At 36.8% G+C, this 26,727-nt stretch overlaps 1 protein-coding gene across 1 annotated transcript in view; it reads left to right on the top strand.

Moving 5' to 3' along the window:
- kcnt2 (potassium channel, subfamily T, member 2) overlaps positions 1–26,727 on the top strand; it is a 134,342-nt gene that overhangs the window by 21,118 nt on the left and 86,497 nt on the right. Inside the window, exons 2-9 of the mRNA XM_007895673.2 lie at positions 10,872–10,951; positions 12,433–12,532; positions 12,917–12,965; positions 13,722–13,781; positions 16,998–17,072; positions 17,879–17,962; positions 18,668–18,762; positions 25,485–25,665. Of these exons, the coding sequence (XP_007893864.1) occupies positions 10,872–10,951; positions 12,433–12,532; positions 12,917–12,965; positions 13,722–13,781; positions 16,998–17,072; positions 17,879–17,962; positions 18,668–18,762; positions 25,485–25,665 (724 nt within the window). The remainder of the gene's footprint in view (positions 1–10,871; positions 10,952–12,432; positions 12,533–12,916; positions 12,966–13,721; positions 13,782–16,997; positions 17,073–17,878; positions 17,963–18,667; positions 18,763–25,484; positions 25,666–26,727) is intronic.

Here is a 26,727-nt window from a genome sequence, read left to right as displayed (position 1 = left end):
CCAAAACATTTTCTTTGTTTTTTACATTTTTGAAGGGTTTATTTTCTTGCATAGTGTGTTACAAAGGGTTTGTCCTGTAGTTCCAGCAATGCTACAGAAGACCAAAAATAACCAACAAACAACTGCTGTAACCCTAAGTTCGTTACAACTTCTATGTCATAATAATTATGATTAATTATTTTCAAGTGATCTCTTGAGCATTTTTGGAATTTAAAATTCATCAATATCTTGCTACTTTGCAGAAATGTGAGCATAGTAAATGTCATGAAACATACCTGCAGACATGGTATATTTTTTCAGTAGTCCATTTCCTGCCTAAAGTGTTTTGAAATTAGCACAATAATAACAGTAATTAATAAGCAGCCCCCCCATCTGCTGCCACTGGAATCCTTTGCTCTAACCTTTAATATTATGTTTCTTCAGATTTGTCCAGTTTGCATTTCAAATGCTATGACAACTTTTGTAGTAATACATTACTCGTTCTAATAGGCTCTCAGTTGGAGAAAACAAATCTAACTTATTTTTCTTTCTGGCCCTAATCCTCACAATATGCCATGTTGTTACTGGTTTTAATTTCATTGGGCAGTAGAACCTAATTATGATACAACAGGATGGTTGTGATCTTATTGAATTAGGATTATGACCATAGTTTATGATCCAAACAGTCCTACATGTGTAATTGGCTTGTTAGCTATTCTGTGCCAAATATTTCAGCAGTAGAATAGCTGAAATAAAGAATTATCAAGCAAAGTTTCAATTTTAACCATTGTTTAAATTTTAATGTGTAAAATATACTTTATTGAATGATTTTAGGAGAAAAAACATATCTAATGAAAGTAGATTCTAAGCTACGTTGAAAAATTATCCAAGAAGATAAGAGACTCATTTGCTTGATTTATTGAAGGAAATTGCACATACAGTATTTTGGTGTTGTAAATATCCGATTACCTTCTCATTGTCCTGTAACTGGTGAGACTAACAAAACTAATACTTGCAATTTGATATAGCTCCTTTTAGCACTTTACAGGATATACTGTGGAGCATTGTATTAATATTTGGCAAATGGGCTCTTGCATTCACCTACAAATAATGTAATCACGCCACCTTACAATATATCCTATGACATGCTTTGAAATGCACTCCTGTTGTTAAAGGCAATATACCAAATAGAAGGATTATTATTGTTCTTATTTTACCTACACAGACCAAACCAGGCTTCAACATTTCTCTGCTGTCTTTTTGATTAAAAAAAAAGTTAACGATTTGAAATCAAACTAATTCATTCAATCCTAGTTTTCCTCCTCCTCAGTTTGAAGAGTAACAATATATAACAAATATAACAAATATATATTTATATAACAAATATAACAATAACAAATGCCCACTGAACACTTTTAGGCTCCACCCAAAGTACTGTGCTTTAGCAAGAAATCCTCTCCTCAACTTATTTTACTCTTGCCTCAGCAAATATGAACAATCATACTCTTTAAAGAAGTCTGACTGAGCCCAACAGCTGAGACTGCAATTCCAAATTGATTGTCTTAATTGGAAATCCAGTGCTGCAGTTTCACAATTAACAGAACATCCTAGTTTAGCAATTTATAAAAATAGAATTGCAACACATGTAAAGGATCGTTCACCTATTTATATTGTTGTCAACAACATGGCAGAGAGAGAAAAAAAACCTTCCCAGCTGTCACAAATTATTTGTTATTTCCTATTTTAGGAAAACGAAGTGATCTGCAATGTTGACCATCATTTTGACTGAGACTAAGACTTGAATTTAACAAATCTCCCTTTATTAGTATAGTTAACTTTGAATGAATCAAGTAAAACTAACAGCAAAACTAACCCAAAAATGTACTATACACAATAGTTTTATTTTTTCAAATCAAAATAAATTGGAATAATTTACTGTAAGCATAATGAAAGAGTGCAGAATGCATTTGCTTTGCAGATAAAATTGAAATGATAATGATAATAATCCTGGCATTTGAAGTGTAAAGTGTAGTGACCATGTATTTTGTAGAAAAACACAGCAGCCAATTTGCACAGCGTAATATCCCATAAATAGCGTTGGCCTGAATTGCTAATTTTATCTGGGAAATTGTTGGCCAGTTGTAAACAGGGTAGATGCAGAACTTTCAGGATGCCTGATTCACAAAGGAAACAGGTATAGTTAAGAAATAATCTGGTTCAAGAGGAATAGCAAAAGGCTACTCTACCTTAACCATGACTTGCTTTTTTAAACAAAAATAATCAACTGCTCTACTAGAGCGTACATTAAAAAACCGAGTGGCGCAGTTTGTCAGAATTGGGATCGCAAGGTTCTGGTTTCAAATTGCTGGTGTGGTTTTCAAGGTTGATAACAATGAGTACAGTTGGCAGTGTAATTATTGCAATTATGGCTTCCTTTGTTCATGCTGGGGGAATTGTTGTACACTGGGAGAATGGAGAGCCGCAAGAAGTTAGGGGAGTGACGAGAAAGATTTAATAATAATAATCCTTGCCTTTGATACAGCGCCTTATCACATCTTCAAGCCATCTCAAAACACTTCACGGGATATACTGTAAAGTGGATTGACTTTGTGTTTTGTGGGGGAAATTTAGGTTGAGTATGAGAAAAGGCAGATCTGAAGAATGATAGGCACAAGTGTGTACAAAAAGAATAAAGATAAAATCAAGTAAGTAAAATAAAGGATAAAGTATTTGAGACAACAGTCATTTGCTGCTTGCAATTTACCAATATTAAATAGTATTAGCAGGTATGTAGTCCTCTCGACCCTTCTTCAGTACTGAACTGAATCTGTCAACTTGGCTCAGTTTGCTTTAAAACAGGAGGTTGCAATTTTAATCTCCACGTCAGACTTTGAGTTTATAGGCTAGTCTAACACCAGCGTGGTACCAGTGGACCGCTGCAATTTTACGTTTGAGTTATTCAGTCATAGATGAACTGTTATACCGACATTCCATCTGCCAGTTCAGGTAGATAATAAAGACCCTATTCAAGACACTAATGTAATATCAAACATCTGGGAGACCCAGACCTGCCCCCCCACCCCACCAAAGAAACCTCTCACAGGATAACTAAGCTAGATCCACGACTGTTTGTGAGTCGCTGCTGTGCGCAATTGTGCGTTTTGCCCACAAAATATATAATCAATTCACTTTACAGTATATTCTGTGAAGCACTTGGTGACGTCTCAAAGACGTGATAAGCTGCTATATCAAATGCAAGGATTATTTTTGTTATTTATAGATCAGTTGGATTATAATTGCACGGCATCCAAATCATTGCACTTAGTGGCAAGAGGAATTTCACCCCATGATACCTGTCATATTATGAAACAATATATTTTTTTTAATTCAATAATTTCTTCAGACAGCTGTAAACAATTGCAATCTAATTATTATGCTGGTAAGAATACATAAATTAATTAAGAAATACCGTAACAAATTAGTATTGAGCATGCCCGAACAGTAGCTCATCTCTTGTTTACTAGTTTTGTCAAATGTATTCACTTGCAAAAGCAAAGAACTCTCAGAAAGGAATCCTCCAGACACCAAACAACGACAGACAATTTATGCAAGCTGCTGCTCTTATGTGCTTTGGATTAGGTTGGTAGCTGTTATGAAGCAGGATCAAACCATTATATGGCTGAATCCTGTTAAACATGTACAGTAATTAAACTTCAAGAAACCTCATGTTTCCACATACATTGTGTATGCGAGAGAATAAATATTGGAAAGACAAAGCATGCAGTCATTTGAAAGCAAACCTGTATTTTGATTCTGGTGCTGAAGGGAAATACCAATTATGTCCAAAACCTGCAATGTACATCAGATTCAACTTTTTCTTCCTCATCGTAAGGAGAATCAGAATTGTTTTGCGGATTATTAAGGTGAAACATGTTTTAAATATGATAATCAATAGTTAATATTGTCAGGAGAAATTCTGCATTGTCAAACATGCTGTCTTTCGGATAACGCATTAAATTGAGGTCCAATCTTATCTGTTCAAGTGGACATGATAGATCCAAGGACACTACTCGAAAAGATTCACTATTCAGTAGCACTGAATAAGGCAAACCAGATGTTGTATAAAAAGGGCAATATTGAGCCGAAATAGTGGGGTAATCCTGTCACTTTATAAATCACTGATGCGACCGCACTTGGAATACTGTGTACAGTTCTGGTCACCGCAATATAAAAGGATATTGCAACAATTGAGAGAATACAGAGGAGGGCAACCAAAATAATTGAGGGGATGGAAGGAATGGACTACAAGGAGTATTTAGATAAACTGGGCATGTTCACACTGGAGCAGAGAAGGTTGAGGGGCGATACGATTGCGGTCTTTAAGATTCTGAAGGGAATAGACAATGCAGACCATGATAAGCTCTTTTATCTTGTACTGAACTGTAAAACCAGAGGGCACGGCCTGCGATTGAAAGGGGGTAAATTCTGAACAAATCTGCGAAAACACTACTTCAGTGAGTGAGTAGTAAACTTATGGAACATGCTCCCTAGGGAGACAGAGGTAGCAGAAAATGTCATTTGCTTCAAAAACAAATAAGATATATTTCTGCTAGAAACTAATATCTCGGGATACAGGATATAGTTTGGGCCACATGTCAAGCAACGGCCAGGATGGTGGAAAGCGAACTAGATGGACCTCAGTCTTCTTTCGCCTAGCAAATTTTTATGTTCTTATGAGAAGGGAGTTTATCCCAGTGTTCTGATAAACAATCCTCTGGATAAATTGTTCATTTGCTGCATGCTGTTTTGTGATCTTATGTCTTCGAGATGTCTCAAAGTGCGTCACAGAATATACTGTAAAGTGAATTGACTGTGTATTTTGTAAGCAATGTTAATGTTAGGGTTGCTATGTACAAGGATTTATCATATCTATTATATGTATTTATATGTGTGTGTGTATATATATATATATATATAATTCTTTTGTGTGTTTTCAGATAATATCACAGGGAGTCCTACAGATGTCCTCTACCTGGCTGTCTCTAGCGAATAGTTTTTTATTTAAATTTCATTTATTTGAACCCACAAACATACATCTCATTATGTGTGTACATATATATATTATACACACACACACAATGACACGGATTGCAAACCCATTTTCGCAAATTAAATCAAAACGGGTTTGGTTTTAAAACTAAAAATAAGTGATTATCACTTGTAAGGAGTATAGTGTCTAGTTTCTTCAATTGATATGTTTGTGCGCTTTCCAATTTATTATTTTGTTAAAAGGTTGAAGTCAAAATAAAATTTTAATTAAAACAACTGTTTGCTAGAGATAGCTGGGTAGAAGACATCTGTATATATTATGTGCAGATGTGATATTATCTTGTTATATTATCTGAGAACACACAAAAGTAAGAATGAGAAGTGGCCCTTTGAGCCAATTCCTTTCAACAATGATGTGTAGTTTTCTTTATTGTTGACTCTATCCAACCCATTTAATTTCCTGAGGGAGGTGAGTAACTGCAGGTAAAACGTCAAGGAGGATAAAATGTTTTCTGTTCCTCAAAGGTATTCAATCATTGATTTCATTTAATTATCTTTATTTTTCTATTTATAAGTACAAATCTTACAATTCCTGTAATTGTCCCTGTAGCTAAAACTATAGAAGGAAAATTAGAATTAAAGCAGCTTTAGAAGATTATGCACTAATTCAAAATAATGGAGGGAGGCAAGCAGAAAAAAAATCACAGTTCATTAAATGGTTGATTGTATTCTGTGTTGTAGTACATCTCTTGTACTTAAAATAAAATGTTCCGTTTTATAGTAACCAAGTTACAAAGAGAGAGAGAGAGTGGTGGGAAGGATACAAGGTATAAATAGCAGAAATGTGGGAACAGGAAAATATTTTACCTGATTGACTTTGGAATTCAGGGAGTCTTTTGAGGAGTCTTGATCCAGGAGATCAGAATGGGTTGGGCGAAGAATATGATGAGGCATTAACTAAGTAGAGGAAGGGTATGGTGGGCTTTGTGCTCCTCTTGTTCTATGCATTCTTATTAGAAAAAGTGAATGGCTAGTTTCCTTCCTCCACACGCCTCTGTTTAACTAGCAGTAAATAGGAACCCGGTTGTTAGTCGATTGGCGGATCGCATTCCAGGGATAATAATCCCTCAAAAAGAAATGTGGTCACTCAATCCATGACTGTTTGTGATACACTAGTCAGTTATAAATATCAGCATAAAAGGAGGAAATACTCTCAAGCCCACAAAGAAACAGACTAATCTAATGAAGGAAGTTAGTTGCATTCGTCTCTTTCCTCTGCTAGCAAATACATCTGGAATTAGCTTGGCAGTCACATCACGCTCAATATGAAGCAATGTCACAGATCAGTCTGACTTGGATTCATGTTCAAGAAACTAAAGGGCAGTCTGCTGACGCAGTGTGCACCCAATTCTTTTTTATGACTTTTAAGAAAAGTTTTGATTTTCTTCCTATTCGTAATGTGTTGCTGACTGTTTGAAAAATCTGTTGCACCAAATAATGTATATTGCAAGACTGTAACCTTAGAATCATTCACTCAGTTGGTGATCCATTTTGGAAGCAAATTGTCTTATTTATGGTATTACTAGTTTCAGAAATCTGGTATTATATAATTATTTCAGGAGAATATAAGCACATTTTTAAAGTTTTTTGGCATTTGAATTTTAGTGATTCAACAAAATTATCACACATCGTTATAACAAGAAAATTAGATGTAACAGAAAATTAGGAATACAAAAGTGAATTGTCGTGAATCCACTGATAAAATATGCAATTTGCATTTCCTATGCACCGCCTGATGGCTTTAGAGTACAGTACTTGTTTTTTTGTTCATGTGAATTGGAATCTGGATTGTTTTTCTGTGCCTGGTGGAGGAGAATGTACGCCATTACATAATGGATGTGTGCATTTGCAACCTGACCTTTGTATGCGAAGTCATCAGCATTGCACACATCTCTGCTTTGTGTTTTGTTTGTTGGAAAGACAGGTGGCTGGTACCAGATAATGAATGTTACCAACACAACCTGACCTAATGTAACATGGTAACTGACGTCTCAAAATATCTCTTAAACCTGATTTACGGTATGGAGCTGCTTTTAAACTGCTTCAGTACTAATTGGGTTTCTGCTCTCTTGCTGTTTAAATCACTCTGTTTATATTTACAGAACACTTTTACCAGCGAGCACAGTTAAAACATGACTGATGGAACATCACCCCCATCCTTCCCCTTGTTATGCTGCAGATTCACTTATATGTGGTGGCATGTGGCTTCTGTACTACTACTAATAATAATATAAGGGGCCATCCCGCTCAAGGGCTTCATGCATGGTCGAGGTCTGGGCTAGTCAGCATATTACCTTCGGGCCGGTTGCAGAGACCAGGAGACCGTGGATCACCTCTTCCTGGAGTGTTGTTTCACAAAGCGGTTTGGAAAAAGATGGAATGGATTGTCTCTCGCGGCTTGTTCCTGGGGAACCGCTGTCACGGCACTCGGTGCTGTACGGCCTGTTCCTGGGCACTCACAGTGAAACCCACATCGAGTGTGCCTGGAGGATCATAAATTTTGTAAAGGAGGCGCTTGGCAATCCCGAAACTGACAAATGCGCACAGCAGTGTCCCACAAACAGTCGTGGATTGAGTGACCAAATTATTATTATTATTTTTTTCTTGAGGGATTATTATCAGGTGTGTGAAGTAAGGAAACTTGCCCAAGGTTTCGACCTACTGGGAATCGAACCCAGGTCTCTCGCTTGTGCGGAGAGTGCTCTAACCACTGAGCTTCAGGACTCCATCAATGACTTAAGGACCTTGAATTGTGCATTGAGGTACTGCTGGAGTTTACCATTGAGAGTCGTCTGGGAACCTTTCCATTGCTTGTCCATCTAAACCACCCTACATGTAAGGGCTTTAGCTTGCAGGGTAACAGGAGCCTGCTCCCAGGGACTTGCCTGCCCTTCTTATTTCTGCCAACATGCCAGGCTGGCTGGTCTGTCATTACTAATGCCGTGGAGCATGTTGCAAGTTTATGAATTTACAATTCAATATTACAATATATGAGATTGCTATTAGCACTACAACTAGTTCAAAATTATTTAATATTACATGATGCAATTGTATGGCTAATGATCAAGATTCAACAGTAACATTGCTGGCTTGCTATGCTTGGATTCTGTTTATATATTATAATAACTCAATCATGAATAATTATGTAGTATTTACCAGAGTTGACATGCATTCATTTATATTTATATTGTGTTAAACAGTCTGTTATTGTTCAATTATGCAGGAGTAATGTGATTAAAACTTTATTTTTGAATAAATAATGAGTCCACAAAGAGTCCATAAAATGCTGCCAAAGGTAAGATCCTTTAGTGGCTATATAGTGATAATAAAGAAAAAAATAAAATTGTTCATTTCAATCCAGGACTGTTTGTGGGACACTGCTGTGTGCAATTGGCTGCTGCATTTCACCCACAAATATATAGTCAATTCACTTTACAGTATATTCTGTGAAGCACTTTGAGACGTGTCGAAGACCTGAAAAGCACTATATCAAATGCAAGGATTATTATTATTATTATTATTATTATTATTATTATTATTATGTTCTGTATGTACAGCTTATTTAAATGCCAGGGCTGAGTTTTTTTTTAAATTGAAATTGCTGGCAAAGATTGTTTTCATCATGGGTTCTTGAAAGTACTTGCTATCAGAATATCTGTGTCCATTTGTTCATATAATGGCCCTCTCTGTAATGTGAATGGTAATGGATAGACTAGGAGGGAAACTTAAATTGGATGTTGTATTACGTAACTTATTCAGATTTGAAAGCTGCTGCTGAAATATTTTAGTTAGTTGTAAGTAGTGAGTATCAATAAAAAGTGATACTCTTTATTGCATAATATAAAGCTGAAGCAAAGCTTTACATTATGCAATAGATATGCAATATAAAGCTTTGCTTCAGCTTTATATTATGCAATAGATACAGAATAACTGAGCAAGAGTGTTGTTCTGTCGTGGAAAGAAAGTAAATACAATCTGAATGGATAAGAAAAAAATAACTGACTTCAATAAATAAGTAAATCCCTTTCAGGCATCCTAAGTCTGTTTCTTGTTCACCTTGCTGCATATAAATTGAATCATTCACTGCTTAATTTAAGTACCTTTTGTAAACTTGTAGGAGACTATGTTTTCCACTGGTATAAAATAACATCAATTGCATATTGCTCTTCACGTCGATATTTATATTTTTCAGCTGCAGAATTCAATTGTGTGCTCTGTCGTTCTATTTTGTTAAGAACCCTTTTCATGTAATGGTCCATCAATAAAACAAAGTGAGACAATTTATACGTTGCATAATCAGGCAATCTTATCCTAAATTGAAATTTGACATTTGAAATAATGTAATGCTGTGTCATAAATTGCAATAATCCTTACAGTTCAGGCTGGGAGGACATTTCAAAGTGTTTCACAGGATAAGTGTAGTGACAGGTGTCATGGTTAGCTGCCTTGCATAATAAGGTTATAGAGCACCAAAATAATACGTCAATGTATTTGTGTTGACAGGCAAAGTAAAGTTAAAATAGAAAAGGAAATATAAAAACCATGTCTTATTGTGGACGTATGAGCATTCAGATATTAATTTGTAACTGATGCTTGCTCTCTGATTAATTTAATATTATTGCCCGTTTTGGACAGTGCATGATTTGGAGCATATACAGCACAACAGCATAATCCTATAATCCTTCAGCACAACAGCATAATCCTATTTTGAGCCCCAAAAGTAAAGCATTTATTCCAGCTAGGTCCAGCTCCTGTGCTATTCCTCTCTCACTCTACATCAATTGTAGCATGCTGCAGAGAAGATAGGGGAACTAGATAAATGAATGTTATGCTCCTTAGCATTTGAGTTCCTTTTTCCTCTCACAAAACATCCTATAACCTCTGGGTCAGGCTTTGGTGCAAACAACTCATTTGAGAATTGGAGTATTGCTGAACATGTGCAAAAGTAAATAATCATAGGAGCCTCTTGGAATGATTAAAGCCAGCACCAGGTAGCTGTGGGGATCTTTCTATAAATAAATAATAGCTATCAACTGAAGGATATTTCACAAGAGAGATTGGGATGAAGTCTTTCAGCCCAATTGTTTCATCTTTTTTGTAAACTATCTCTCTTTGTCTTCCCATTAGATATCAAGCTGCTTCCTAATTTAGTTCAATGTCACGGAAGCCATCATCTTTCCTGACAACCTATTCCAACTGTTATTATGAGCCAAGTGAAGGGAGACTTGCTGGTGTCTGTCGTAAACTTGTCCTTTGATGAAGTTCAAAAAAATCTGGTTTTCAGTGAATTCATCAGAACCAAAACTCCAATGCTCATTTGGTTAGTTTGTAGTCAAAATGGTGGCTTTAAATAGTATATTACATTGGTTCAATGTATGCACATATTGACAAAAAACTTATTTCACAACAAACATTTTACAATTTAATTTGCAATTTACTCCACCGTTAGTGGACCAGTTCAAACAATAAATTTCAATGGATGGTCACCAGAAACAACAAATGACTTTAGGCTCAGTATTTATCATTCATTCTATATGATTCCACCACAACTATGTTCCTGCTTATTTTCCCAAAGTGGTTTCATCTGAAGCTTTTACGCTAGCTGGAAATTCCTAGAGTATAGTGATAATTACAAGGTGCCAATGATAAAATGCTCTGATTTTGCAGCAATATTCTTCCCACCACAAGAGGCTTGACTTGACTTGACTTCTCTGTGATTGTAAATAGAAATGTCTTAATTGGTTTAAGATTTACCAATGTTACTTTGTATTAATTGTCCATAGGGTGCAAGTTGAATTTTACGTGAATGAAAATACTTTCAAGGAACGAATGAAGCTGTTTTTCATCAAAAATCAACGGTCAAGTAAGTATGATTTCTTTGTTACTGAAGTCTGAAAATTTGCCGCAACACTGAGATTCTTGCTCAATAAAGGAGGGTAAGCGTTCCACAATTCACTTAAAAAGAAAACCTTCCAATGAACAAAATATTTTTCTTTTTGTAGATTTTCAGAAGTGTTGAAATTCAGTATATCAGAGACATGGATGCAGTCTTGGGAAGGAACTTTTAAAATATCATTTGAAGTCTAAACTTCTTTCAAGTTGAAAACAAATTATTCTTAATGGAACTAATTGTCTTGTTTGGAATGCTGTTTTTGAACAAAAGGTGGACATTGTTTATTATGTTATAAACAGCTTGGATTTGCATACATTTTTTATTGTAATTTTAAAACAAAATATCCACTAAAATATTCTGTCCAAATATTATTTCTCCACTTTAGTTTTCTGATTCTTACAATTTTGCCTCTGCATGAAAGTACAGCCAAAGACATCTGATAATTTAACTCAATCCATGGCACAATGAGGGAGATGTGGGCAGCCTTAGTTAGTTTTCCCTCTGAATTTTCTTCCCAATCCCTCACGGTGGAAACGAATACACCACTTTGTCCTGGTACTGGACTCGATTAGATTTTACTGAAATTAATGATGATGACAATAATAATAAAAATCCTTACATTTGATATACAGTAGCACTTTTCACATCAGAAAGATGTCTCAAAATACATCACCCCATATTACTGCAGTGTAGTGACCCTGTATTTTGTAGGTAAACTCAGCAGTTTTCCCTTTTTTAATCGTGTAATTAGGGGGTTCATAAGCTACAAGACATACATCATAAGAATCATTGGCATTTATCAACTGAAACCACAGTTCAAGGGAAGAACTTTCATTATTTGCTGTCACTCCTACTCTCTATATGTGCCTCCTTAACTACCTATACCATCTCCCCCTACTCTTGCTTTTCATTGTTCTGACTGATCTACTGCTCATTCTTCATATTCTTTATCCCACCAACAATGGTCAAGCCCCTGACTTCTGTAGCTCTCCCAAAAATCCTTTTGCCTTGTGCCTTCTCTCCCCCCTTAATAATTTATCTTTGAGTGTGCCTTTAAATTCAACACCCTTGAATTCTCCTGACACTCTTGACGGCTCAGTATTGTTTTCTATCATCTCCGCAGCAAAGTAGGAAGTGATCAAAAAGACTGCCTTTTTTTTGCGTAAAGCTGGCCAATGTGCAGGACAGATGTATTCATACATGGGAAATGTGATCCACAGTACAACTGTGTTATAAGTGGATTTGTGCTACAGTGAAGTGTGTTAAAACGGGGCTGCACTGCAGTTTGGTTTAGAGTCTCTTAAGCATGGTATGGGGTTTCCACATGTGTCAGATAACCACCGACCATATTAAAATGCAACTGTGAGGTTAATGTCTACTTGTAGACTGCAATTAATGCAGATTCCAATTAACTAATTGATCAATAATCAACATCCTTTAAATCATTTCAGGTCTAAGGATACGTCTATTCAACTTTTCACTCAAGCTACTGAGTTGCTTGTTGTATATTATTCGTGTATTACTTGATGATCCCAGAGAAAGAAATGGGTGGTAAGTTGAAAAGAAGGTCTTTATTCTAAGCAGGACATTTAATTAAAATACAGAGTTAAAGTTGGAGTTTAAAAACTACCGTGCAGTGTAACATTCAGATAATTAAAGCAGACTTCTGACTCCTACGTAAAATATAAGAAGTTGCTACATCACAAAGATCCTCTGTCACTGATGAAAGATGGTCCCAAGCTTAAGATTTCAGAAATTCATCCAAATATATGAATTGCAAATACTCATCGTGTACTTCCCGCAAACTGTTGTAGAGCAGTGCATCTAAATAGTAATCCTCGTAAAGACAGATATATTTTCTCTAAGGTCTGTATTTTTTCAGTACTATACTTAAGTGCAAACTAACTCATTTTAATCATTTTAATATATCACCAGGTCTCCTATAATTTGGGTAGATAGAAGTCTTCCCTTATGGGGCTTACAGGTAAGAACTGTTCAAGTTAATCAAACTATTGTAATTATCATGAAAAAATATGAAAAAATGAAACAAGGCAGAATGGACTTGATGGATTAAACCACTTTTTTTTGCATTCGACTGTAAGGCTCTCTCTCCATTGTTGAATGGGACTTACTGTCCTGGTTCAAGTATGATGAATGGTCACTTGGATATAGTTGGGAGGCAATGCCCATGTGACAGTAACCCCAGCAAGAGTCAGTGCCTTCAGCAGAAAAGGCGGGTAGAAAGTTAGCAAACATAATAGCAGTCCTATTGGATTCCCTCGCAATTTTTTACATGTTCTCAAAAAATAATAGGCTTGATTGGTGCTATTAAGAGACACATTTTGTGAAACAACAAGAATTTGTTACAGTTTAGGCCCGGGTGCAGCCAATTTCCCGCTCGTGCCCTTACTGCGATCCCAATACTCCCAGTGTTGCTCATGCACGACTGGAGCCACTCTGCCCACGGTTGCAGCGTCGAGCAAACAGCAGGCAGAGGCCCGGGGCATAGCACACTGTGGTTACAGGTTTGTAGCGCTGGAGGGCGTATGTAGCGCTGGAGGGCGTTCGTAGCGGATTCCGTGGAAAAAGTGCAGTCGCAGTTTTCTATTAGCTCAGGCCGTAATGTGCTAAAATCCACTCTGAAACCATGTTGAATTATTGGTAATTTCCCCGGCTTAAATAACATTAACATAACATAACAGTATAAGATAACCCTTTGCGTGAATTTGTATCATTTCAGGTTACTGTGGCCTTGATAAGTTTCTCTGAAACAATGTTGCTGACTTATCTCAGCCTTAAGGTGAGCTTTTTCCATTTTAAATTGTTGCCGGGCAACCCTCTGCACATTCGGGTGTAGCTATCAAATTAGTTTTACTATGCTGGTCACGAAATAAAGGTCAGGAGAATCATAAAATGAATGGGCGTATGATAACACAGTCTTTTCCAGTTTTGCTTCTGTACTGATGGATACACCCACTGTTTCCATTTTACCACTCAGATGATGCAGTTCATTGAGGTCGTTTTGCGTGGGTGGATTGATCATACACAGTGTAAATCCTCTTCGGCTCTGATGTATAAGGTTCAAAAAACAATTGCTCTTCCTGAATAAACCTTCGTCAGTTAGATTGAAGAAGAGTTCGATAATGATTTTAAAAAGGCACTTATGGATAGTACAAGGAAAAAATGCTTGCTGGGCTTTACTTTTTTCTGGCGAGATTATAAAATGAAAAATTATTTTTTTTCAACGAATGAACCAGTAAAACCCATAAATTGTAAATGTGTTTCTTTGGCACGACAGTTTTAACATAATAGGCATCTAATACTGTACTGGATATGCAGGATTATTTCCTATGTGCTCTAGCATAAGAAAATATGCAGTTTGCACAGACAAAAACCCAAATTTGCAAAACTGCTTTTGCAGATGTGTTACTAGTATTATCGCTTTACTGCGTGAACGCATGAACTTTCAGCAGCACACACACATATCCACAGCCTTCTATATTTATAACTTCAGGTCATTTATAATTTAAAATGGCACTAGAGAAGACCCAAGTTCAGTTCCCGGGTGCGGCAAAAGGAAGCAAGTTTCCTTTTTCCATGCGCCTCTATTTACCTAGCAGTAAGTAGGAACCCGGTTGTCAGTCAAATGGCAGATCGCTTTCCGGGGGTAATAATCCCTCCAAAAATAATAATAGTATTTTCTCTCAATCCATGACTGTTTGTGGGACATTGCTGTGTGCAATTGGCTGCACCGGTTTGCCCACAAAATACACAGTCACTATACTTTACAGTATATTCTGTGAAGCACCTTGAGACGTTTCAACGATGTGATAAGGAGCTATATCAAATGCAAGGATTTTTATTAGATTAATTTCTAAGCGCAAAAGGTCAAATTTGTTATATTTACTCAACGAAGCAGAACAGCTTTTACTCTAGAGCAATCCACTCACTGCGTGGAGAAATCATGTCCAGGCAACGACAACAACAACAAAATTACATTTATAAAACACCTTTCACATTGGGAGGTTGTCCCAAGGCGCTGGACAGTCAGGGGTGAGGACACGAGCATGGGGGAGGGGTGGTATAGGGGTGAGGGAAGGCAGAGAGGTGAGAGGGCGACTGAAGGCATGATCAAAGGAGGGTCTTGAGACCGGCCTTGAAGGAGGTAAGGGAGGAAGCGAGGTGAAGGGGCTGTGGGATGGAGTTCCAGAGTGTGGGGGCAGAGAGGCTGAAAGTCCGGCCACCAATGGCAGGTCGGGTCGGGTGCGAGACATGAAGCATCCCGGACGGAGCCTGCTGAATGGAGGGAGCAGACGGGTTGGTAGGGAGTCAGCAGGTCAGAGAGGTAAGAGGGGGCAAGGCCATGGATGGCCTTGAAAGTGAGGACGAGGATTTTGAATTCGATCCTCTGGGGGATAGGAAGCCAGTGGAGTTGGGCGAGGTTGGGAGTGATGGGGTTACGGAGCTTGGTGCGAGAGAGTACACAAGCTTCAGAGTATTGGATGATCTACAGCTTGCAAAGGGAAGAGTTGGGAAGGCCAATGAGGAGGGAATTTCCATAATCGAGCCTTTATGTGACAAGTGGATGGATGAGGGTCTCGACAGTCTGAGGGGTGAGGAAGTGGCGGAGTCTGGCAATGTTGCGGAGGTGGTGGTAGGCAGTGCCGGTCATGGCGCGGACGTGGGGGAGAAAGGACAGTTCAGGGTCAAACAAGTCACCCAGGTTCCTGACTGGCTTAGTGAGGTTGAGTGTGCAGCCATGGACGTTGATGCTGCCAGCGCCCAAGGTGGGGAAGCGCTGGCGGGAGCCAATCCAGAGGGCCTCGATCTTGCTGAAGGCAATGTGGCAAATAGGTCAGGAAGATTCAGAAAATGTTGTAACTTTTTTTTAATCCTCAAATATGGTTAGTAGCTTAATGAGAGGTTAGTCAGTGATACCGCATATTCGGAGCCTGATACAAACCAGCATTGTTATCGAAACACTGTTCTTCCTGAGTCATCGCAACTGTGATTACAAATTGGAATCCTACCCCCAGTGGGACACTATGCACATGTTATTTAAAACAACACCTCCATCGTAAGAATTGGATCTTGTATTTTCTCTCTGTGCTGTGAGACCAGCTCAATGAAATTTAGAATGCTTTAATAAATTTGGAAACTGTTGAGAAGGAAAAAATTAGCAGCAGATTCATGACCAGAATAAAAAGCACTAAATGTTATTCTATCTGCCCTTTGGGAAAACTGTTCACTGTCTTCAAAGCAGGGAACCATACCTACGTCACTTATGTACGAGAAAATGTTTTAAAAGTTTGAACCAAGAATAAAAACCTTTCAGAAATGTGGGGGAGGGGGCGGGAGGAAGAGATGTAATCCGTATCGTCTTGTTTTAGAGGTCAGCGAAAAATGATCTGCACCAACACATCTATATAAAATTATAATCTAATTGCAATGTCATGCATTTGTCAAATAGATTAATGATAAGGTTTGTAATAAAGCAATATGGCTTGAGAGATGCATTGCACAGGCATGACAGGAACTGCTATGATAACAAATTAAAACTAAATTGAATTTCAGCATGTCAACAGCAACAACTTGCACTTATATAGCACCCTCCAAGTAGGGTAGTGTCTCAAAGCGCTTGTCACACAATTATCTTAATCCTTTGTACAGAAGAAAATCTAATAAATCGGGCCACTCTATGAATTCCATTAGTCAATTATATGTTATGTGCAGACAGGGACATCAAAGTAGAATTGCACTCAGTTTTAATTACTTTGACTTTGAATAAACATGAACAGAAATGTAACATGGATTACATTCAAACATAAATTTGTCACAGGTGAAACGAATAGTTTAGATTATTTTTCTCTAAAATGTAAAATAAAAGTTACCTTTTGTCAAAATGCACTTTAATATGTCAAATTGGGGCACACTTGGATAATTTTTAAAAATTCATATTTTTTCTTGAAGTCATTGATGTCACTGACCTTCTACTTATGATCTTTCCTTCTGAAAGGGGAACATCTGGGAACAAATCCTACGAATACCCTTCATCCTAGAAATGATCAACACTGTGCCCTTTATCATCACAGTAAGTCTACTTGTGGTAGCAGAGATTCAGTGGGTGGTCCAGCTGGTTCAGGCCATTTTGCACTGATTGTTATAGCCTCTTTCACTGAAGCCACATCCCCAAAATAGCACACAGTTATTTTAGTAACATTTTGTGTTTTTTAAACCAACGAGAGTCTAAAATTGTGTGTCTGCCACATACGAGTTGTTAGAGTCATGTCAAACTGAGTGAAGACTTCTTTTTTTACACCCACTTTATTTGTGCAACATTTATCTTTATCTTTCAGTTAGACTCACAAGTATCGCCTGCTAAAGTTTTGAAACTTTCATTATAAAATGGAGAATATTCATAGCAAAAAGAGGATACATTTCAGATACAAATACAATTTCATTTAGAATACTTGTCTGATCCAGAGTAAAATGTATTGGGTATGTATCACAGTTCAATTTAACAAAAATACATTCTTTGTATTTCATCCCTTTCTCTCTGGAATTTCATCACTGAATTTCTCCAACCTGTCCCTGATGCAACCCCCCCACCCCAACCAGCTTCAAACCTAAGACTAATCTCTTTGAACGCGCTTTCAGTTTCTGCTTTGGTTTATTAAAGTGGCAAAGGCATCTGTGTACAATTGCTAGAACATTTTGCAGTAAGACCATTTATTCTTAACTTCACTTCCAGTAGACCCTTGCCTGCAGCAACAAGATGAAGACATGGCTCAGAATTGGTCTCACCTTATAGCAGCATACTATGGCAAACTTTTGATTTTGCATTTTGTTTGAAGCTCTTTGAAATATTACATTCAGCCAAACTATTTCTGCTTTCAGATATTTTGGTCTCCGTTAAGGAACCTATTCATTCCAGTGTTTCTGAACTGTTGGCTAGCCAAGCATGCCCTGGAAAATATGATTGTAAGTCTAAAAAACTGTAAAATAATACTTTATACCATTTCAATTGCAGTTTGATTGTTTTTTCGATCAGTATTTAGTCACCACAAGAAGCTTTCAGGGGATTTGTGTTGTTGAACAGTTTCTGTTACCTTTAATAATACTCATCAAGACAAGATGGGAAATGACTTTTGTTGCTTATCTCAACCCAACCTGCATGATCCACGATGAAGCTTTGTTGAAGTGTGTACAAATTTAACAAGGTTCAGAGAAAAGAAGAAATCAGTTGAATCTTAATTGTCCAAATTGGGTAGAATTCAAGTACTATGACTTATTCCAAGCTGAATTAATTTGGGTCCATTTTCGATTTAGAATTCAATTCACTTCTCAACCTTATCTTTTAAAGCTCTTCGGGCATCCTTCAAAAAGTGCATGTGTGGACATCAGTGCAGAGCAGGATCAGCTTCAGCTGCCACATAATCAGATAACCTGCTGACACTCACTGCCTCCTCATATGTGCAGTACAGCCCCAAGGGTGAGATACTGGAGGGCAGTCAGTACCCATGAAATTCATATACCCATTTGAGTAAACATTTCCAGGAGAACAGGAGCAAAGTCCAAAAAAGTACCCTATGTAAATAGAAAAGAAGCCAAGATATGTTTTTTTTTGCTTATTTTTTGTTTTGAACTCTATAATGTTTCAAAGATATTACATTTGCATTTGTTCAGAATGATCTTCACAGAGCTATCCAGCGAACCCAATCTGCAATGTTCAACCAAGTTCTTATTCTTATATCCACATTGCTATGTCTCATATTTACTTGGTAAGTAATTTTGTTTCAGCACTTTTGAAAAAAGATGCTTGTTGCTATATGATTGTAAACTTGATGGTAAACATTTACAGAGATAAGTAAGATAGAAAACAAATGGTTCACTCGCCTGAATTTCTTATAACCATTGCCTCTTTCAAAGATTGATATTGCATTAACAAGTTATTTTTAACACATTTTCACCATTTTTGTCATTAAGTTACAAATAGCTGAATTATGGTCATGTCATTTCCAATCCAAAATGCAGCAAACTAAGATTAAGATGTTTTGGACTGTACCTTTATACAACCTGAAATCTGATGGTGTCAATAAGTACTGCTCAATTTATGTGTTAACTTTGAAATCTATCTTCAAATGTCTTGAGAATTAGCAATTTATTGAACATGAATGCTATGGACTGAACGATCATTGGGAACTGAAAACTGTGCTAAGTAACATGTGCTGTACTAATGAGAGCTCCTTTTTAATATTAAAATGTTTGCATTCCCATTATCGTGACGCTATTGAAATGTCAGTAAAGTGTAGTGACTGTGTGGTTGAAAGCGAACAAACGTATCCTTCACGAGAAAATGTATACGTTTTTGAAGTAGCATGTTGATATATTTCGGTATGTACCCATTGCATACCCCACCTTCTGCTGAAAACGTAGCTATGTCACTCTGGGGAAGGATCCTGAAAATGCTTTTCCCCAAATTCTACTGATCTTGAATTGGGTTGGACTGGTGCATCTCTAAGCGGATGGCTCCAGAGTGACGTTGATAGAAAATGACTGGGTGATCACTTGATTTACCAAATACCTTTGAAAGAATACTAGGGAAACCAAGAAAAAAACAATAGGATAGAAACAACTGTTTGACTACCAATTGAGCCAGGCTGATACATATACTGACTTAGGAATTTTAAGTTCTTGAACACACGTTTGCTTTAAATTATGCTTAATAGCTGTAATGTTATCCCTAAATGATACAGATTTGCACACGTAATAACGTAATCATAATTTCCAGTTTATGGAAAGCATCTGTGTATTCACAATTATCATTGGTAATGCCTGTTTTACCACAAGCATATCTGTTTTTTAAAATTGAAACTAACTTTTTTATAAAAATAATATAATAATATTCTAACTTTCTTTCATGATTGAGTTGATAATTACAGCCCCCAACACTCATTTAAGTGAAATAATTATACACTAGATATTTGCTAAGTGTTTTTAACTCATAAACAGGTGAATAAAAAGTAAACTAGGCGTTTAGCCATAAATAATGGTCTGTTACTTTTCATTAAGTAAAGCACTCACATGTTAATAAATCAGAAGCAATTCAGAAAGCAATATCAATTTTCTCTCTTTTAGAGACACAATTAAGCAAAAATAGTACCTACGTGTTCTACAGGAAAACATAAGGATATATTAATGATACTATTTCCTCCTTGTTTACTTGTCTGCTAGTGGAGAACTTGTAGTGACTACCATTAAAATGTCTTTTTTCTGGGAGGTGCTGAAGATTATTTTATTATGCTGAACAGATAAACAGAAAGTACTGATGGTTATGGATGAAGAAACATTACCGACTCAACCTATGGGCAACATCTGTGTAGAGTAATTAGAAATGCAAGCGTTTAATTGAATTTGCCTGACAGTTAATGGCCTTCATGGTTGGTTCATCAAAAGTACTGGAAACCCTTTTATCTGACATTTTACACCTGTCTCAGCAATTGAAAACTGCTGTCCAAATACAGTGCTGTTTCCAGATATTATATAAACAGCTGGAAAACCATCTCTCCTTATTGCTTGGGTGTGCTTCTTTACATACAACAATGTAACATTTAGAAGTGATTATTTTCTATGGTTTTAATAAAGAGTTCAGAGATTTATCTTATAAATAATAATCCAAGTGTTAAATTTAATGTAATGTTCTTTCCAAGCTATTCAGAGGCGTACATTTTACATGCTAAATATCTACATTTATTGCTATTACTGTCACAACAGAGAATACAACAATCATTTATTATTAAACTGGACAGGTTTCAGAAAAATTGGAAAGTTTTATTAGTAAGAATATCAATATGTATGAGTTATTAGACTATTTTCCATGTGTTCCTAAATTGTTGTGTTTAAAAGGATATAATATTTGCCTATGAATAATCTTTATTACAAGCAATATCCTTCGAGTCTCTATGGCAAACTAGATTATGCTGAAACACGAATAAAGATCTGCCGGATTTTCATCACTGTTTTATATCACACTTGGAATTGTTATTACTTTAGATCACAATTTGCATAGACACAACAATTTTGTAAAATTAGGAAAAAAACAGATTTTGTTGTCTCCTTTAGTTTCTTGTCATTCCTTCTTTCTTACTATACAACACAATGATTCACAAAGTTTCCAGGACCTGAGGACCTCCCTCAACCCCACCACTTTGCTCACTCCTTCCTCATTTTCAGATCATGCCTTAAGACCTTGTCTAAGGTCACTTTTCCCCCAGACTCGGCCACTGTTTAGTGCTCCGAGATGCCTAAGCCGTACATCCACCCAAGGCCCATTCAATTTCCTATTAAATTCACTTAAATGTATATGTGCTAGTCGTATTAACCAATCTGTAACTCGCTACCACACTTGCCGCTACCAAACTTACCGTCTGCCAGGTCAAAGCTTTGTTTCCCGGTCCTGCAACAAGCAGAACACCGCACATGTGCACCCCAACCCTCTCCGTAAGGGAAGATGAGCAAACAGGTCTGACCAAACCAGTTTATTTTTTTGAAGATCTATATTTTCAGAAAGAGTGAAGCGAAGAAAACTATCGAATGTGTACAGCTCTTTGACTATGAATTGAAATGTAATTGTTTGTTTGGTATTTGTTTTTACAAATGCAAATACGGTTGCATCTTGTAAGCTGTATTATGGGTATTTTATGGGTACTGGAGCTTAGTATACCATATATGTTGGAATCTGTATATGGATATACTAAGTGCCAAGGTAGGATTTATCTTAAATTAGTGTCAAATATTTTATTGCTGTAAATTAATTCACATTTGAAGAGGTTTAAAATCCTTTGTTGCAGTGTGATACTGAGCTATTGCTGAGTGCAAATACACATGTTGGTACTTAACCAAGCACTTTAGACAAGAGATGCAGGTAACGTTGGACAGCAGAGTACCGATTATACAGTAATGTCTTAACACAATTCCAAAATAATTGTTAATGAATAACCATCAGACACTCTACTAACTGTTTGGCGAAATAAATTAATATATTAGAGCAATGTTTTAGTGTGGAAATAGGTAGAAATAGATGCTTCAGCATTCAATTACTCATGTGGACAAGGAAATTAAGTGCTTAACATTTTTATTACTTTTAATTTAATGAAAGATGTCCATCCAACATATATAATGTTATATATTTGTATATTTTGTATAAATTTAATTTGTTTATTAGCCATCAATTTGTTTAAAGCATTGCCAACCTATTAGGGACTCCAAAAGAAATTGTATTATTTTTATGAATTTGAGTTTTGCTAATCTGATAGCCATAATAGTGGGAACACATTTGGTTAGAACAAGACCTTGTACTTAAAGCATTTGGATTGTTGTTCCACTATTATCCTTGAGGCCACTTGAACTTTAGGCACATGCTGTGATACGAATTACAATAAATTTGCCAGTATTTCAGCAACTACAAGGTTTGCTTATGAATTAAATGTTGGCATTAGATTTTGTTTCATAATATAATAATCCTTGCATTTGATATAGCGCCTTATCATGTCTTTGAGGCATCTCAAAGTGCTTCAAGGAATATACTGTAAAGCGAATTGTCTATTTTATGGGCGAAACATGGCAGCCAACTGCATATAGCAGTGTCCCACAAACAGTCATGGATTGAGTGACCAAATTATTATTTTTTTAACATTTATTTATTGTTTTGAAGTGATTATTACTCCCAGAAAAATGATCTGCCAATTAACTATCAACCGGGTTCCTGTTTACTGCTAGGTAAACATAGGTGTGTGAAGCAGGGAAACTTGCCCAACATTTTGCCCATCCCGGGAATCAAACTCAGGCCCTCTTGCTTGCAAGGCTCTATAAGAAAGAATGTGGAATTAAAGAAAGGTTCTTTCTGCTCTTGGAACACTTTTCCAGTACACATTATATTTTGATTTCCCCAAAGCTGCAAATTCTCTGCAAATCCAGTTATTGCAGAAAATACACTACTGCAAAAATATGGCACATGCACTACTTTTGCATTTTTAATTAGATCCCAATCCATGTTTATTTGTACGTATTCTCATTTCTGGTGAAATGTCTTATACTTTGCCTGTTTGTACAACTTGATGTGGGGAAACATCACCTGAATGACAGCCAATAATCTGTTAGGAATGCTTTTTAATAAAAGATTTTTGTATTCATTAACTATTGAGTGTAACCTTTGCAGCTTATTGATGTCGTAACCAGTTTTGCATGTTGCCACATCAATAAGCTATTCTTACTTTACAGAAAACAATTTGCATTTTGTGGTAAAGCAATATAAATGCCATGAAGGTTAAGCCAATATTATCTTTTGCCTGCACAGTACTGATTAAACTGTTAATTTGAAAGCAATGCTAATACTTTGCTACAGGCAAGAGCTTCTTGTTTACACAAAAAGGAATGAAGTTTCTGTTTAAGACCAAAACGGAATGCCTCATGCCTAATTGTCAATGTAATTTAGCAGTATAAATCAAAACAACTTTATTCATCATAGTAAATCACAATTAAAGTCCACTTTATTTGTTTTCCATCATGACAAACTTGCTCATGTGCCTCATTTCATGGTAGCAAGTAATGGGCAGGCTCTTTGACCATAGGAAAACCTAGTCTAATGCAGTCTTCATCCAACGTTCGCATGCTTCCCCCCTTCTCTTTCTCTCTCCCTTACTCAATCAAACACACACAGATTCTTACACACAGTCAGAGAAGCAAATCCTGGATAGCAATCAGGAGTAGGAAAATTACAGATTGTGTTTCTCCCAAATTGAAGGAGGTGCTGAGGATAATTGTGCAGTCCTGATCACTTAGCCCACCTGAAATAAATTAACTCATTGCAGCCAAAAAATAAACCACCACCTTTGGTTTTCAAGGTTCCATACCTTACAGATCTGTTCTACCCTTTAATCCACAGAGGAGCTGTATCAAATTGAGCTATTATTGTCTGTACAAATACCAATTTTATTGTGAGAAATTTCCTATGGTCAAATATTGTCAGTATCTCCTTCTTGACTCTTTTTACTCCTTACTGCAAGCAGCGTAGAACATTGTGTGTATTGACATTTGTTACAATACATTATGAAGGGGCAGGTTTGAAGATGGACTATGAGGTTCTGATTGAATGTTTTAATTGCGTACAGAAATGTCCCACAATCAGACATGGATTGGTCATTCAATTCATGACTGTTTGTGGTACATTGCTGTGTGCAAGTGGCTACCACGTTTCGCCCACAAAATATAGAGTGAATTCGTTTTATAGTATATGCTGTGAAGCGCTTTGAGACGTCTTGAAGATGTGATAAGGCGCTAGATTGAATGCAAGGATTATTAATTTGCAGCTGCAGGTAAATTTAGGGCAATAGATTGCAAGAGTTGTTGATTTTATTGCTTGAGCAGAATAACAGCTCCTACTTTCCAGGACTGAAGGATTTTGAATCAAGAAAAACCACTTCCCCAAAAACGAAAAAGTTGTTCTCTCCTCATTCATCTCTCTCATTTAGGTCAATTATTGAAGTGCTTGNTTTTTACTGGAGCATGGCAAACGTTGTTCTTGGTTCACCTTTGCACTAGTCCTTAGTACATTGTACACTAACAAATGGCTTAGGTTCAAGGTAACTTTGATCTATTGATTTTTAAACAGTGCCGTAAGGTTTTGTGTAGAGTTCTTTCAGGGTCTGGAAATAGAGCTTGGCACTATAGTGGTTGAAATAGAAATGGTTGAAGTAAACAGGCCAAACTTTTTCAAGGTTGTTAGTAAAATGGGTTGAGTGAATACAGTAAAACACGCATAAGTTTTATCTTTATAAATCCTACAATTGCCTTGGTCGTACATGCACCCAAGACCCATTCAGTTTCCTATTAAATCTATTTAGATTCATTTGCATCAGTTTTATTAATCATCTCCTCACTTACCAGCTGCATTAAATCACGGAAAATGACATTCTGATCCATTGATGCATGTGGACTTACCAACCGGTGCATTGAATCGCAGGAAACATAGTCTTGATCTATTACTGCACTTACCAGCTGCAGTGATGAAGTACCTTATGCGCACTTCCCGGTTGCATTGAATTTTACACAATTAATCAAGTTTGCCTGTAGCTCAGACTTTGCGGAAGCTATATTAAATATTATGGTCCCGACTGATACGACTTGTGAGTTTTACAGTATTACATTCCACTTGCTTCTCTTTTCGAATAACGCGACGGGAAATTAAACATGCACCTGGCAGATGACATCTCATCCAAACTCTAACACCTCCAACAATGCAGTACAGCCACTCAACTATTTGGAGTGTCAGCCTTGACTATGTGAGTTCAAAGTCTCGACATTGCACACCCATCTGCCTCAGAGGCAAAAGGGCTACCAACTGAGCCAGAACAATGACTCAGATGGTTATTCTTTTAGGTTGTATTGTCACAGAACTTGTTGTTCTTAATTATTTTAATTCTTCAATGCTCTTTTGAATTTGAAGCATCTGTGGGATCCAGCATTTGGAAAGATCAGGGAATAACCTGACCCTGTTTGATTCCCTCTACTTCTGCATTGTCACATTCTCCACTGTTGGGTTTGGAGATGTCACACCCAAGATCTGGCCGTCAAAGTTATTGGTTGTCATCATGATCTGTGTTGCCCTTGTCGTGTTGCCTATACAGGTAAGATGTGCAATCTAAGATTTAAATACAATGTGTTGGCTTGTCAATTGATATTTGTAACTTGTGTATTACTTGAAGAATCAGTTAAAATCATTTTTCATGTGCAGTAACTGTGCAAACATTTAATTTCTGGTACAAAGTTCATATGGCTAAATATTAATTTTTAGGTATTGCTTCTTTCAAAGATTCCAAATGATGTATATTAGCAACTTTCCCAACAATTAAGTTTTGCCTAGAGACACATTAAAGGAGTTAATCAATCCAGCCACACTGTGTATATTGAGAATCTGTGTGCTGTGGTGGCTATCCTGTATCATTCTTCATCATTGACTGATATTTACCAAATCCCTGGAAGCCTGGAAGTCTGAATATCATCAGAGAAAGATTCTAAGTGTTTCTATTTGATCAAATGGCCTTCATCTTTGAGTACCAGATGTTTTATGGGCTCCAATTCAATCTGTTTTGTACTTCTGGCTGCATACCCTCACACTTGAATAGATGCAGCTGAAACTCACAACATCCTTAGGATACATTAAAAGCAGCTGTGAATTGAACTACCGAAAGATTCCCAGCTGTTCATATTACAATATATGGCTGCTAATAGTAGCCGAGTGCAAGTGATTCCTGTAAAATTATTGAGCAAGCTCCATAAGTTGCTTTAATTTTATAGGACAAAAGAAACCAAATAGTGGAATGTTTTAACCAATTAATATTTAGGAAAAGCTGTGCCAAACAAAACCTGCCCTTTCCTTTGTTGTAGTCTAATCTTTCCTAGTCTTTTCTATCCCTCTTGCTGCATTCGTTTTTCGGTTCGCTTGCTGCAGTATTAACATAAGAGATTCCCATTTGGCTCATCAAGCCTGTTCCTTCTTTCGACAGCACCAGGGCTATTGCACTGTGGAATAGAAGGAAATGATCAGAACATTTATTTCAATTAATTATATAGCGAATGACTGATGCTTTGATTTAGCACATTGTTTAGTCACCTCTGGTACCTGGAGATGAATCCAGTGCAGGTTGAAATGGTTTTGAACAGTTTCAAGCCCGTTCCTTTTAATTTAC

The sequence above is a fragment of the Callorhinchus milii genome, unplaced genomic scaffold, assembly GCF_018977255.1.
Source record: "Callorhinchus milii isolate IMCB2004 unplaced genomic scaffold, IMCB_Cmil_1.0 Scaffold5, whole genome shotgun sequence".
Lineage (NCBI taxonomy): Eukaryota > Metazoa > Chordata > Chondrichthyes > Chimaeriformes > Callorhinchidae > Callorhinchus > Callorhinchus milii.
Note: the sequence above shows the minus strand (reverse complement) of the source record. Positions and strands in the feature narration are given on the sequence as shown.